Source organism: Molothrus ater, chromosome 4 (genome assembly GCF_012460135.2).
Source record: "Molothrus ater isolate BHLD 08-10-18 breed brown headed cowbird chromosome 4, BPBGC_Mater_1.1, whole genome shotgun sequence".
NCBI classification, from domain to species: Eukaryota; Metazoa; Chordata; class Aves; order Passeriformes; family Icteridae; genus Molothrus; species Molothrus ater.
The window spans coordinates 40,547,613-40,563,524 of NC_050481.2; the positions used below are offsets into that span (position 1 = coordinate 40,547,613).

General features: G+C 42.0%; 1 protein-coding gene across 2 annotated transcripts in view; it reads right to left on the reverse strand.

Moving 5' to 3' along the window:
- The window catches only part of IRF2 (interferon regulatory factor 2), a 39,380-nt gene that overhangs the window by 10,435 nt on the left and 13,033 nt on the right, over window positions 1-15,912 (reverse strand). For both annotated transcript variants that reach the window (XM_036382201.1, XM_036382202.2), the window contains exons 2-7: window positions 11,923-12,052; window positions 10,884-10,991; window positions 6,667-6,766; window positions 5,882-6,058; window positions 3,914-3,960; window positions 330-441 (exon numbers count right to left, since the gene is read on the reverse strand). In XM_036382201.1, the coding sequence (XP_036238094.1) occupies window positions 330-441; window positions 3,914-3,960; window positions 5,882-6,058; window positions 6,667-6,766; window positions 10,884-10,970 (523 nt within the window). In that variant the 5' untranslated portion in view covers window positions 10,971-10,991; window positions 11,923-12,052. The remainder of the gene's footprint in view (window positions 1-329; window positions 442-3,913; window positions 3,961-5,881; window positions 6,059-6,666; window positions 6,767-10,883; window positions 10,992-11,922; window positions 12,053-15,912) is intronic.

The window sequence follows — 15,912 nt, forward strand, 5'->3', positions numbered from 1 at the left end:
GACATTGGCTACAGCCTCTTCATGGCTGAGGACTATCCTGTGGAATAAGTCCCCACCATGAGAAGCCAGCTGAGAGTGCCTGGAAGTGCTTTACTGTCAAGGGAACCACCCCAGTGGCACAGTACTGCTCACTGTCTCTGCAGATGGTGGGGCTGGCCTGCAACCACAATCTTGCATGGCCTAGGCTGCTGAGAAATGGGTCTACCTGACTGCAACTGTGGCATTCCCTGAAGTGCAAAATGCTGATGGAAAGATAAGTCTGGCAGACCAGAAGGGTTTTTGAAGTCCCCTGTGTATTTAGTATGTAAAAAAAGCATAGGAGTACTTACCTACAAAGTTCACTGTACTGTCAACTTCATTTTTTATACTGGAGGACAGGAAATAGTCAGAAGTGACAGCATTTAGCCCATTCATCCCAAAAGATGATTCAACTGGCTCTTGCTAGAATGAAAACAGTACAGTTGGGTCAGGATTACTTTATTTTAGGAGATATCTTATCTCTTTGTTCTGAGATGGTAATAAATCCCATCACTTCTGCCTGCCATATACCCCCTGCTCTCTGCAGGACACTGTCTTAGAACAAATATTTCTGTGAGGAGAAGACTGGGACTAATTCATTTCCAAATCTTTTGCTTTGAAAGGAAAGCTATTTTTAATCTTCAAATTTAGAGTAAGCCTTCAGAGAGCAAGGAAGCAGCAAGCTATTTACTACAAGAGATTAACATTTGAAACAAACAAGGAAGAAGCATTGCTTTAAAACAGTACTCTATTTAATATTCATCCTCAGTCCCTTCCAAATATGCTCTCTTTGCACTCTCTAAAAGGAAGTCTTAGTTTCTGTACAGCAATTACTAAATTCTAGCCTTAATTTTTCTCTACAGCAAGCCTGAAAGCAAACCAAAGTGTTTACACTAAATACAGCCTTTTAGATCACATCATAAACATTACCACAGGGCAACAGCATTTGGAAAACACCACCTGTTCTACACAGACTGAGCTTTCCACAAGATGCCTCTCTGTAAGCCTGATACACTCGAGTGGGAATCTAAAAAAATCCCTTCAGGGTAGACACCAAAAAATTAATTCCATTAATTCAGGATTTCTTTAAAAGGATTATTCTACACATGCAACTTCCTCCCCACTATTGACTCTCTCACAGGTTTATTGGTTACAATGTCTAAAGTCTTCTGTTCTTACTCTACCAGCCCTGCAAGGCTGCAACTTGTCGCCTGCTTGCTCACCCACAGAGAGGTGCAGAGCTGTCCACACCGTGCTCATTTTCACTGCTCTAAAGCATTTCATCAAAGGCAGGCAAAGGTAAGCCTCAGGACCTGCAGTGCCAGCCCATCCCAGTACTGTTGAACTGTTATCCTTGGGACAAAATACTGGGAGCACTGTGGTAGGCTTTTTCCTGGATGTCACATGCTGTGATTGTGATCTACCCAAAAAGAATTGTCACTTCAACACAAGCACCTTCCCAGACACTAAAGCAAGGCAAACAGCACCCTGTCACAGCATTCCTGGCACATCAGAAGGGTGGACAGTTAAGTGTTAATGGCAACTAGGTCTTTGATGAGATGCACCAATTCTGCTGCCCTACAGGTCAAAGACTTGAGAGCTTGAAAAGATAAAATTAGCTGCTATTGATCCATTGAGGGTCACAACTGCAAAGATAGGTTAGGGCTGCACACTGGAGCCCTGAGTATCTGGTGCTGCTTGCTTTAATTCACAGCAAACTCAGCAGCCCCCATGGAAACACTGTGCAGGCAGCACTTGCTCAACTTTACTGAGGCTTGATTACTGAGAAGTTTATTTAGTAGCCCTCTTTCAATCTTCAGAAACAAATATGCATCTTAGAACTCAGGTAATGGTGCCAGATCCACAAAGAGACTTGGATACTGGCACAGTTGCTGTTAAATCACCTAAATTTTGAGTGTTCAGATGTCTACCCTAAGCCAAGTGCATGGAGAAAGCTGTCACTAGGATTTTAAAAATAACTCTCAATGTGGAATGCATGGTCTAAAGGATACGGCTAGGATAAGGTAGAAATTAAGCCTCAGTTCAGTTCTTTGTTTCAAAAGAGACTGGTTTTATCTGGGCTGCTCTGACATTTCCATTTCCTTCCCATTATTGAGAATTCCTTTTAAAAGAATTTAATGAATTGTAATGACAGATTACAATTTGCCCAAAAGCCCAGTGATTGGAGACCTACCTGTGAGGTGGGAGATTTGCTTGCCCCTTTGCTAAGGTGGAGCAGGGATTTGGTAAGGCCCAACACTCTCACAGGCACAGGGATAAGCAGCAACTGCCCTGAGCACCATGCCCAAGCTCAGCCCACCAGCATTTGCTGTGGGTGCCCACAGGGTCCAGCAGTGGCAACAATGGGAAGCTGCTGCAAGGCTTTTGCTATGCAAGTCCCTTTGTAGATCTGTGCTCATATTCTCAGCTTCTCCCTCTGTTGCTATCACCCCACTGTAGTTAGCAGGCAAAGTGTGGAGTAACCTCCCACTGGGCTCCACTAAAAGACATTTTTCAGGGTAATTGTAAGGGATTCAATTCAAAACATGCAACTTGGATCTCAGGAATTCTCATCACCAAGCAAAGCAATTATAAGAAGCTTTCATGCTCAGAAATGTGCATTTGCTTTAATTCACCTACTACCCTTCTTCACTACTACAGCCTTCAACATCCAACAGTCAGCCTAAGAGTGGCTGAGTACAGGAAGAGCACCTCTTCCAATCCAGACTAGCCACTGCACACTTCTGTCAGAATGGGGGAACAGACAGGAATACTACCTGGCCCCAGCTCAGAGCACAAGAACTAACAGGAGGTATCACTGGTAGGTAGGTGTATGTGCTGGCACACTGCTCTGCTTTGACCAAAGCAGTTTTACTGCCTCCCTCTGAACATCAGCTACCATCAGAGTCACTTGATAACAAGCACATGTGGCTGTAAGAGATACACAGGATAGTTACAAAGTGGTTCTTTTAAGACAATTTAAAAGTCATAGCATTCTGACATGTAACTGCACAAGTCACAACTGCTGTGGCAGCACCTGCTTTCCAAACCCTTTCAGTGGAGGACTTTTCCCCACATTTCTGGGTTCACCTGGCCCAGAGAATCTCCTGGACAGAGCCTGCAGAGCCTGAACCCAGGCATGGGTGGCACAGCCCTTCACAGGTGAGCAGCAGGGGACCAAGCTGCCCTTGCACTGTAGACACAGCTGCTACACGAAGCCCAAGGACACCAATTTTACTGAAAGCTGAGTCTGAAATCTCTGAGATTTCCCTTTTTGTTAAAAATTTGAAGGTGGACTAGCTCCTGCTGGTGTGTAATACTGACCACCTTTCAGAGGCCCTTGGCAGAGGTGTGAAAGCTAGGAAACACCATGCCTCACAGGGAGGGCAGACATCAGTCTGGGCCCACACTCTGAATGAGCAGAAATCTCAGGCTGCAACTGAAGAGCTTTACAGCTGAGGCCTTCTAACTGACAAACATGAGCACAAGGTGCAGCTCTGACCCTTGCCTAAATGAAAATGCATTTCCAGTGCTTTACACACAGAAATTAATTGCTCCAAAAGGTAGCTCTATTGTTCAGAAGCATTCCTTCCCTAATTACTGTATTTCTCCTTACAGAGACAAACAAATGGCAAATGTATTGCTGAGACTGCCAGTTTTCCAACCTCCAGGCATTGTAACACAAGGGCTGTGTCCATTGATGACGTAAGTGACGGCTTTAACAGCCTTCACATTTCAAGAAAAACAACCCCAAACATCCTGGGTAACTGTAGTTACTTAACCAAACCACAAGCATTTGCAAGTACCCACCACAACATACAGTTAGGGTTGTTAAAAAATATCTGCAACAGATTGTATTCACAAGCTCTTGCACCATTAAACAGACACTTCTTACCTTAATCTGTTTGAATTTGTCATCCTTCTCAGATTTCGTCTTTTTTCCTGCAACAACAGAAGGAAGATTTCATAAGGTCCTGTGAGCCATGAGTTATCCTTCACACTTTCTATATTCACCAACAAATAGCCCCAAAATGAGCCTCAAAATGGCAGGACTTCCTAGTTAAGGGAGAACACATTTGCTTAATTTTACCCTTCTCTTAAGGCCTGGGCAGCAAAAAATTCACCTTGAATTGCTGGGTTTGCATTTCTTTTTTAAAAGGCTTTTTAAAAGAATGACAAATTAAAAAACAAGACCTGTTTGAAAAAAAAAAAAGGGGGAGAAAAATATTCTTAAAGGGAAGAAAAATCAAAATATATGCCTCATCACATTTCTGATGCTTTCTCTGTAGCTACAGGAAGAGGGAGATTGTTAATTGATTTAATGTGAAAAGAGAATAATACACAATAAACTTCAACCAAAATTTTTGTAAATATTTGCAACCTGGTAAGGAAATACAATTCATGCAAGAGTGGTTTATGCAATCATGATGGGCTTGGGAATCCCAAAAACCATGCTGCATGTGACCTTCACAAAATGTTATGCACCTTGGCAGACCCTAGTGCTGCTGCCCCTGCTCTGACCTGATGCAGAAGCTCAGACTTGCTGGTGCAAGCTCAGCTCTGCCCCAGTGTCAGCACAGATGTGTCCCAGGAGCTTTTCCCAGGAGCTTTTCTCTACTACATGATACCACAGAAAATTAGAAATGTTTGCAGCCAGATTCTTTTGCTCCCACAAATGTTTAGCCACATGACACAAAAAAAGGGCATGTGAAAATATATATGAGGTCCAAACTATGTCAGGGTTTTACAGTAACTGGACTTTCTGCAGAATCTTCTCCTGCTACAGCCCCTGTTCCCAGAATCTCAGCTTTAAAGATGAACTTTTGTAGCTCCTTCAGGAATCTACTGCCAAGAGACATGTTATGGTCCAGGGGAATGTGTTTAAACATATAAAATACACTATTGACAAGAGACTGAAAACACTTTCAAGATAAATGTTCTACCTTTTGCACATTGATCTTCCTTTCACAGTATGATTCTGCCCCAAAAATGCCATGGTTCATAATTGTCAGTAACACTGACCTTAAACTGAAAATCTGCCTTTCACTTCTCAGTCTAAGAAAGTAGCAAACTGTAGCTACAGGTGAACTGAATTGGATTTTAGAGGAACACCTTGTGTCTGGTTGCAGGTTATCTTTTAATCCAAAATTCTAGACAACACAGGATACCAGAGGACTAAGGAAACCATTGTTCTACTGCATAAACCAGTAAGGAAGCCATATGAAAGCTAATGAGACCTAAATAAAGCAATGTTTCTACTTTGAAAGAAACCAAATACTCATGAGATTGACCTGGTGGTTAGGCCTTCTCCTGGCAGGCAGGAGATTTAATTCCTAAATTTGGGGATTCAGATGATTTCCCATTTCACCGTTATTGTGCTCTGTGGGTTGGTTTTCCATGGTCTTTGTAACTAACAATGTGGTTTTGTGGTTTAGTGTTCTGAGTAGTGTACTGCTCTCAAGACAGAGCCAGTTTAATTGTATCCTTGCTTGAAAAAAGATACCAAAATGTCTGCCACCATATTCTGAATGACCCCTACTGAGTTCAATGTGTTGAGCTCTAACACCCCCTAATCACACTCCTTGACTGAAGGAGACCCGGGACTAGATTCTGAACACAACTCCAGCAGCTTTAACAGACAAATATCAACAGCTTGGGGGTATCACATCTCATTGATCCTCTCTTCTGAATGCAGCCCATTTTTCATACAGCTGTTCCTAAGTTTCAGACATTTCCCAGCCAGCCAGGGCACCATGTGCAGCTTGCATTGGTGGCTTGTTGCATACTGAGCTACCTGCAGTAGGTGTTTTTCTCAACACAATGCCCCTAAGAGCATTTCATGTTGACAAGCTCTCCCCTCTACCTTTTTTGGAAGGTCTTTCAGATAAGGGCAGCATCCGGTACACCCTGAAGGCATTGTTTCCTTTCTTTATACTTTTGTCCTTCACTTCTTCTATGTCAGGCAGGGAGTTCATAGCGCAGCGGAAGTTTGCCTTCCATGTCTTTGGATCAGGTTTATCTACTCCTGACTGGTATTTCCCTGAGCAAGAAAAGAAAAGTTAGGCACATATAACATGTGATTGAAGATTTGAGGCAAATTAATAACAGCGCAGGTTAGCTTCAAGGTATCAGCCTTTGGTTCCCATGGCAAGCATTCTAACAATAGCTGAGGCTGCAAGAGAGTGCTGTGATCTCATTCTCATGCACATTTCTAGAACAGATGATGAATGGTTTGTGCTCAAGAAAGACCCAGGGCACTGCAGATCTGATGTGACTCCATAACAACATGGAAAAGCTTGCACAGCATTTACCTTTATTATCTCAGGTTCAAATCCATAGAAAGGCATAAAAAGCCTAAGGGCCTATGTCTACAAAGTGCTGACTGTGCTCTACTCCTGACAGTTTTGAACCCAATTGCTAACATTTAAATCAATTAAGTTTTACTGTGTTCCTCAATGCAAATGAGTTATGGCACTTCAATTAAGCTAGAGAGTACCATAGGCCATGAAAAAACACTTAGCCTCCCACAAATCTGGAAACTTCAGTTCACTCTCTGTTAGTAAAAGCAAAGACAAGAAAGAAGGAAAATGTAACTTTAAAAGGGAAAACAATGTGAAAATCTGTCCTGTAAAAAGAGAGTTCCAATACCTGTGTGAATTGCCCAGTTTCTAAATAAGGGAGCATCTTTTTCAACATCCCAACCATGTCTTGCGGCATGCATCCAGGGAATCTGAAAAATCTTCTTCTCCTGGAAGGGAAAACAAACAGGAAATGCCAACACTGATAGACTTGAGGAATCTTCTGATGATTTTAAGTCACTAATTTATAAGCACAGTTTCAGCATCTCCAAGTGTTTTGCTCCCTTCTAGTATCACTGAAATCAGCAGGAAAATATCCACTGGTATCACCAAAGCAGAACAGAGTCCAAGAGTATGAAATACTCAGAAGCCACTCCACGGAAGATGAGCCTGGCAGCTTTCCGAGCTGACGCATGGAAAAAACATGCAGTACTACATATTTCTAAGCTTTCATACAAAGGGTAGTTTTGTCAGCACAGACACTTTTATGATTAGCAAAAATAGATCTGAAACAAAACAACCATAGGAACAGAGCAAAATCAAGGCTTTAGAATTCAGCCAATAAATACTAGCATGGTGAAGAAAAGAGATCTTGCAAATTTGTATGCCAAGCAAAAGAATATATCAGCAGTAGACATCTCTGCAGTGAGGATAAAAAAAACCAGACACTCATGTGAAGTGACACTCATGAAGAAGTGTATTGAAGATACCTAAACACATTTTAGTTCAGAAACTTTAGACCAAATAAAAGTGCATCTTAAGAAATGCAAAGGAAGGTTTTTTAAAAATTTGGTTTTTTAACACACAGCTAAATCAGGGCATGCCTTACATGGTGTCAGTATAATCATTCCTCAAGGATCATGGAAGATCCCTGGCAACTATTAAAGATGATAGTTTCAGCATGTAGCTCCAGCTCTGGGGGCCCAATGACTTTCAGAGCTTGAATAACATGTTTCCTACACTCCTTCCACAAGCACTTAGCACACAAGATACTGGGCCAGAAGGATGCTGGATCAGATGTGCTTTTATGTCATACAACATGGTAATGAATTCCTCTGTCCTGACCTAGAGGGCTGCTTCAGAACTCTTCATGCTGTTTTCTGCAAAGCCATACAAACTGAGCTTGTTCCACAACACTTGTTTTTTAATCCCCTGTTGGGAAGAATACTTATCTGGCTTCACATGCAGACATCTTGTACTATAAACTGTCACTGCAGGTCCACATCCAATTATCAGTCTATGAAGAGAAAAGTACTTCCAGGGCAAAATGCACCCTCCTCCTGCAGCAGCCACCTGAGCTATGCTGCCTGAATTTCACCCTAAAAGAGCCTATTTCTCTCTACTGACTACATACAACTCTAGACAGGCAGCTCTCACTTAAATGACTGCATTGTAGGTATCTGGCTGGGTGAGATGAATCCTTCATCCTTTCCCCTTCCCCCAACAATCACTTTTCTTTCCTGACTGTCTGGTTAATATTTCACTTATGCCAAGTCTAGGTTTATTTCCCTTCCTTCCATGTGATCTTTTCTTCTTCTGAGCCTGCCTGTTGTCCTTCAACTCGTCTTTAATCTTTTCCGTCATATTTGCTTGTTCAGAATTGCATTTTTCCCTTTTTGCTTGGCTTCATCTTTAATTTGGTGCAAACAATTATTTAACATGTTCCTCAGTCCCCTCAAGACCTCACACTCAATATTCCTCTTAATGTAGTTACATCACTTCTGTCACATGTCTTTTGCCTCTTTACTCTTCCCTCTACATATAAGTAAATCATCATCACAGATGCTTCTTTCCCCAACTCAAAGCAGTCAAAAGAAAGCCTCAAAGCCACTGTTTGGGGTCCACAACACACTGTATTCATCAGATCTAGAATAAGCTTCCCTGCCTTTACTCTTCATAGACTATAATAAGCATGGGAAAAAAAAAATCATCACTTCGACAGAAAACAGTTTCTATCAACAAGAACTTTAAGAATAGATCAGATTAAAATAGACCATATGATAATTCAAAACCTAGCAGACTGAACATGACTCCAGACATAGCATCCTGTCATCATCAACTGTACTCACTGCTTCAAAAGAAGCTGCAAGGACACTCAACAGCAGTCTAAGTGGTCATTACAGTGCTTCTGCTCATTACAGAAAGTTCTTCCCAATCCCAGATGTCTTGAAGCACAATAATTATATGAAATTATAACACAAATTACAAAATCATAGAAGCTATGTATATTATAATTTTATAATACACATTTTACTGTGTTACATACTCTGTGACAGCTCAGGGTGTTTCTGTTTCCAGTGTTCAGAGGAACACTGACCTCTCTCACTCCCCCTCCTCACATCCCCTCTGCTGAATGATGTTGTTTCATTCACAGCTCCCAGTTTTGTCTCTCTGGGAAGGTAAAGAAATTCCCTTCCTCCTTCATGCCACTCAGAAGGACAACAATTTCACCAAAGAGGTCCATAAGTATTTATGCTTTAAGCCCTATAAGGAGGGGTTTGTTCTGGAGGTATAATAATGAACTGACAGTAGGGGAAAGAATTATGTGTCACCTGTACCTGATTTGTCATTTCTAACTGAGAGAGGTTTAATTCTTTCTTCAGTTCAGAAAAAATCCCCAAAAACAGACAGCCAATGACAACCCAGAATGGTAATAATTTCTTTCATATTTAAACCTTATTTCCTTAAAAGCTGTGCACACACATGAGTTTCAGTTTCTTGATAACCTGACACACCTTCTTATCTAAACTGTGAACTATCCTTTACCAAACTCTGATTAAAATACTACAGCCTATGAAGTTGATTCTGTGGGTATAGAACAGGCTGTGATACACGTGACACTTCATTGATTCCATGCATGGCTTTGTTTATGGTCAGGATTTAAAGCAAAAATAGAAATATTTTTGGTTTAATGATCCATTGCTGGAATGAATGTGCAAACATTTTTAAACAGAAATGCTCAGGAGTGCAATTTTCTTGTTGAGCATAGTAAAGACAATCCAGGCTGATGCCAAATCAGAGGGTAGAAGTGGGGAATCGGAGTTTAATAAACCTCAAGGCAGAGAAATTATTTCAGGATTAGGCAGGAACACCCAGCAAAGGACAGTAGACATGGCCTGTCAGTAGGAAACTTTACACCAAAATAGAGATATTCAAGGAGAAGGACCCAAACATGGGACTCAAATGACAAAGACAACAATAAAAACCGGGCTCCTCTTCAGCTGTGACCCCATTATGCAAGAACAAGGACCTACTCAAATTCACAGTGTAGCTAACTAGGGAATGGATAAAGCAATATTTATTTACCCAGCCACAGCATGAGACTCACTGATGCAGGAAGTTACTGAGAAACAAGGTTCGTAGATGAAATTTAAAGCGCTCCTGATAATTTCATAGTCCTGAGCATTTCTAGCTTTGAAAGATGAAAGAAAAGGTAGTAATTTCAATTGTCATTATTCAACTTTAAAAATGAGCACCTGAGTACCACAATTACTACTGCTAAAGGGAGGATACCAGACTATTTGTCTTAGTGACTTAACCAGACAGGCAGTTCCTATGTTTCTGCCCCTGATTTTTTGCATTTCCACCCATTCTGATAATAAAGTTGCCTCTGTAGCAAAAACAGCTTCATGCTTTTCAGTGTGGTGAATTACTCTCCTGCACTGGGCAGAAAGCATGCCACATTTCCACAATTCATTACTATTCAAAGTCTCAAATACACTCCTAGATTTTACTCAACCAATCAAAATAAATTCAAATTGGGCGCTGACATTTTTGAGCTCTCGATTGCACTCTCAAAATGTCTTGAGCACTTAGTAAGAGCTCAGGACCAGGGATATTAGGTTTGAGTAGGACAGGGGAAAAGTCACTCTATTTTCTCTCAAGTTGAGAAGTGTCAGAGAAGTCACACAAGTCTGAAACAGCTGATTGTTGCTTCAACTCAGAACCTAACACAGAAGGGTATTTTGAACACATCCCTCTGATGCTATTTGCTGAACAATGTGTTCCTAGGTTAAAAATAAAGTCCAAGCAGAGTCTCCAGAAACACTCACTTCAACAACAAAGAGTTGGAAAATGCTTTTAAATGAGCCACAAATCCACCAGGCAAAAGCAGGACGCTTCAGGTCTGGCAGGCGAGACCGGAGGAACAGGTTCAGCAGGAAGCATTCAGCTTTGCCCTTCCTCCCTGTCACCCCTTTGAAAACCAGGAATGAGCTGATTTACCTATGCAGACCTCAGCCACTGCTATCAAGTTCCCTTTCAGCACATGCATGCACCCCCCCTTACCTTATTTAGCCATTTCAGCCCCGGTATTCTGTTGGAGTTGATTTGTTCTTCCAGCCAGGGCCGCATCCGCATCCTTTCGACTGGCATTGTCACCCACCTGGGAAGGAGCTGCAGGGAACAAGGGACAAGGTTACTTGTTTGCCAGGCAGCACTCCCAGGCAGCTCCCCCACCTCTGCACAGTACACTTATTACAGCTTTGCAGGCACTGAACATGGTAAATATAAACATTATTTTAGCTCTGTGTGTGAGCCTCCCCTAAAAGCAACTGAGATGAAGTCTCCTTGATGGCAGAAAATATTCTTCTGGTACACTTGTCTTAGGAAAACCTTCATTTGAAGATGGCAGAGAATATCAGCAAAAGTTTGTCTGCTGATACAGGTGGGATACCAGAAGTCACAAAGAAAAACACTTACACTCTTGGAGACACCTCTTTTCAGTCCACATACCTGCATTTGCAGACCTTATTTTGCCAAGGAAAACATATGTAATGAAAAAATAACACATGCAGGAGGCATCATTGTATTAGCTAAAATGATGCTTCTGCTAATGAAAGGGCTTTCAAATGGCAGTTTCAGTCCCATGAACTAGACTAGAATTAATAAAAGTACATTTTACATCACAGCAATTTAACTGACCACTTTGATTCTAGCTGAGTAGTTTGACCCCCAACCTCCAGCTTTCTTTGATCAATCCACTCACTGATTTTTTAGCTGTTATTTTACATTTCAATGCTGTTCAGCTATGAAGTGAGTTCTTCACACACCCCTCAACTACACTATGCCACCTTTTATTATCCAGTTAAGACTCAAACTGACTTCTTCTTCTGTCTCTCTCTCTCTCACACATATGCACACATCACCTTAATGCCACTTCCCTGTTTAGAGCTGTAAATTATTGACTTAAGAGTCCAAAGTCTTGAACCTGAGGCAGAAAATTTTAAAAAACATTAACCAACTGGCACTAGGTGCAGATTAAAGCACCACATTAAATGCCTGTTAAACACCCTGGAACCCATCATTTCCACATTCAAGTACTTGCATTTAGGCTGCTGCTTCTCCTTGCCCCTTCTGCACTGGGCTCAGCTCCTTTCTCTCTCTTTTGGTCTTCACATCTGTGTTCTCTGCATCATTTGTAACTTCTCTGCTCCACTGTTCTTGTCACCTTTGATCTTAAAAATAAAAAAGAGAAAGAAAAATTTGAAAGCACGCAGGAATGGCACAAATGTAAATGGGTTTGTTCTCGCTTCCTATGGGAGTACAGGCATGGGACAGACTAACAATTAGGCAGTACCAAGCCCACACCCAGCACAAGAGGAAGAAAAACGTTCAAAGTTTCCTCTCATTGCTCTGAGGACATGTATTTCCTTGAAACTAATAAGGAATTAAAATCTGAATGCAACAATAAGGTTCTTTGATGTGTTCAGAGAATTTACCAGCAGCCATGCTCACACTAATCTCTCAGCAAACATATTAGTATTTTGTTTACTACTCTGTGGAGCTGGTCACTCATGCTTCAGCTGCAGCCTCTTGCAGTAAACTACAGATTTCTAAAATAGCTCAGAAAACGGCTGCAACTGCTCAGCTCCCTTTCATGTTCACTTCAGATATGAAAAAACAGCCAGCCCCAGGAATCCAAGAGCAGACAAGCCCTTGTGCATATCCCCTCTCTGTGTAAGAGGGAAGCTGTTTTCTGGACAAGGGTGATGTGGGTTCAACTTAGCCCCCAGGTTGGTGGCAAACAGCCACTGCACCCCCCTCCCCTTGGAACCAACAATCCTCATCCAGGTTGCAGAATGTGCACAGGAGATCTCTACCATCTTCCCCTACTATGGTTTGAGTCAAAGCTGAAAAATGCAAATGGCAATGTACTAAAAACATGAGCAAATTTTTATTTGTCTAAGAAGGAAAAAACAATTATCTACAACAGATGCATTTCTTTCTAAGGTATCTTTGAGTATGCATGCACTTTGAGACAATTCCTGGAAACACTGTGCATAAGGTTCAACACTCAGTATGAATGTTCCCATTTAGCAGTCGGACTTATCTTCTGGGTAATGAGCCCCTAAGACAAATTTCAAGCCCATCTGAATGAGCAACTTAGAAGGCAAAAAAGTAATCTTGAAAGCAGCAATGAATCCCACTTGGGACAGACAACATGGAAGAAACAGAAGCTGCCTTTGTACAAAAGCAATACATCTCAGGAAACGAGTAAGCTGCCAACAATCGCTACCACAAGGAAGCCAGTCTTGCCCAAAACAGCAGAGTTGAGCCAACCTGTCTTTTCCCTCCCACATCCCTGGGGGCTTCCCCAGCTGCTCCCCTGTAGATGCTGCTGAGAGGTCCTCATCTCCTTTTTGCCACCCTGGGATTCCTCTGGGATTAGTAACTGCAGCTGTCAACACACACCTTCCCATCCATCACCCACACCAAGACAAATTAATCCAAGGTAATCAGGAGGGAAGTTTGGCTTGTGAGAAGAGAGGCTCCCAAGACCTGTTCATCTGAAAGTAAATTCAAACCCAGGTAAAAATAATCCTACAATAATGTCCAGCTGGAGGGAACAGCAAGAATCTTCTGGAGTTATGTCCTTCACAAAGGAGCAAGCACAGCTGTGCTTCTGCTCATCAAAACACAATCCCTACCCCATGCTCCTTTTAGAGCACATGCTGATGAAAATAAAGGTGGATGGCTTCAGAAGGCATTCCCAGACCTATCTGCCTCAGGACAGCAATGACCACAATGGTGCCAAAATGTAGCAGGGTTTTTGTCAGTTGTAAGTTAACAAGACTCTTTTGATGAAAATACCAAGTCAACTCTACCAAGTAATTGCCGTGGGAAATGAAGGTGCCTAATCTCCATCCAGAGCTGTCAAATGCATGATTTATTTGTACAGAAAGAAACATCAGCATCTGCAGTGCCTTAAAAGTAGCTCCTGTCTGTCCATAAATGGGATTACTGGGTGCACTTGAAGCCTTATTTCACTGACTCCAGGTGGGAGGATCTGGAGTCCATCCATCAGTGAGTACAGATTAAATCACCTGACTTTAAGAATCATTCCAGTTTGTAAAGATATTTGAAATGATCCAAAATAGGTAGCAAATACAGGTGAAGTTTCAGGGGCCATTGCCTAACACCACACCAGCTTCACCATCCATCAGAATATATCAGTTATTAAACAAACCTACAAAGTCAGAAACTAAGGTAAGCCCTACAAAACAGCAGGTATGCCAAGTTTCTTGCCAGCCTCTCTCCAGTGTTTACCCAGCTGAAAGAAAAAAAGTAGAAACAGTCAATCCTTTTAAGGACAACAAAACATCAACATTTATAATCTGGAGCTGGCTGTAAAACTAGAAGCACTTACCCACCTATCTCCCACTCCTGGTCAGCCTCAATGTTGCACTTCCCCTTAGAAGAGCACATTCTCACTTAGAAGAAGCTACATACAGCTGTTGGAATTTTTTGTACGTGGGGCAAGTGCATGCCTAACAATATTTTCAGAGCTGCCAAGGCATCCAGGTCCCACTGGCTTCACTGTTGCCATGATCTCCTGAGCTGTGGGTACCCATCTGCTGGCCTAAGCAAACCTCTCCAGAAGCCTGGTTACTTTTGGCTGCCTGAACCTTCACCCTCTGGTTACCAGGAGAGAAATGGCTTAATGCCTGCCTTGGGTCACTTGGCACCATCCTCCTCCACACTGCAGAGACCATGGATGGAGGCAGGGAGAGGAGCAGAGCCGCCTGGGAGGAAGGAAGGAGCAGAGGGGAGGTGCAGCACCAGTTCCTCCAGTGGCAAAGAAGCACCTTGTACTCCATCACCCTTCATTCCCATCCCAGTTTTGCTGCATGCTAATGCTACTCTTCACATTGTCAGCCTTCTGAAGAAGTCCAGGAATTTAGCAGGCTTCACAGGAAAATTATTAATATTCCCAGAGACCCAAACTTGAAGTCTTTCTGGCATTATGTTGAAAATAATTCCTGTTTGTTTTTTCTTCTGGTTTCTCATGGTGTAGGAAAGGAAGACTAATCACCAAGAAACACAGTTAACTGCAGATGGGACCTCAGAAAGCTTTTTTTCACCCCATCTGAAAAAGGGAGCTCATTTAAGCACTGTAAGTAAGACTACCTGCTAGGATATCACTCTACAATTCTTAGTAAGGCATTCTTAGTAATGACAGCCAGTCTTCAAAAATCAGTATTTTTAATCGTGCCTCCTACAAATGTATTAAGACTGGTAGCTGCAGAAATTAATTTCCTTTTTCTTGCTCTATTTTAACCACTTAATATTAGAGGGGACCACAGTCAGGGGCATTGTTTCAGAGGTGGGAGCTTAAATATATCGATGGACATGAAGACATCAATAAAATTATTCCCAAACCAGTGGCAAGTGGGCAAGACATCAGCCCCAGCTCACTGGGATTTGCATAGAGGGGGAGCCCACTGGGAACCTGTGAAGAGCCATTCCCACACAAGAAGCATGGCCCATGGATTGGCTGCCACCACAGTTTATGGAGGGATTATTTTGATGTTCTTTGAAGCTTTAATCACTGCACTATTCATGCTAGTCCTGTGGTCAGTTCAGCCTATTTTTTGCAATGAGAAACTTCAAGAACACAGTGAAGGCTACTCCCCAGCAAGGTACAAACTGGTTGCAATATGCATATACACATATTTTCACTCCATAATGATTGATAAAGAGCTTGTAGTCCCTCCCTACTCACCGCAAGAACATTCTAGTAAGTCTGACTTGTTTTTTCCTTCACAGAGATAACACTCCTGCCATACAGAAAGTGTAACCTTTGAGAATGAAGAGCTCTTCACTAGAATTACAGCAGCTGTAGACAGAAAGTGAAAGCAATGGCATGGCAGGCATTACATCTGAGCAGTACACGATGTTCTCTTTCCTTCAGTTTCACTCTGGCAGCATCTGGATAACTAAAAAGGCACAAAGGTTATCCTAAAACCACAAACTACTCTCTATCTGTGGGTACTTTCTTAAAAGTATATTCCTATGGAACCAAAAAAAAACCCAA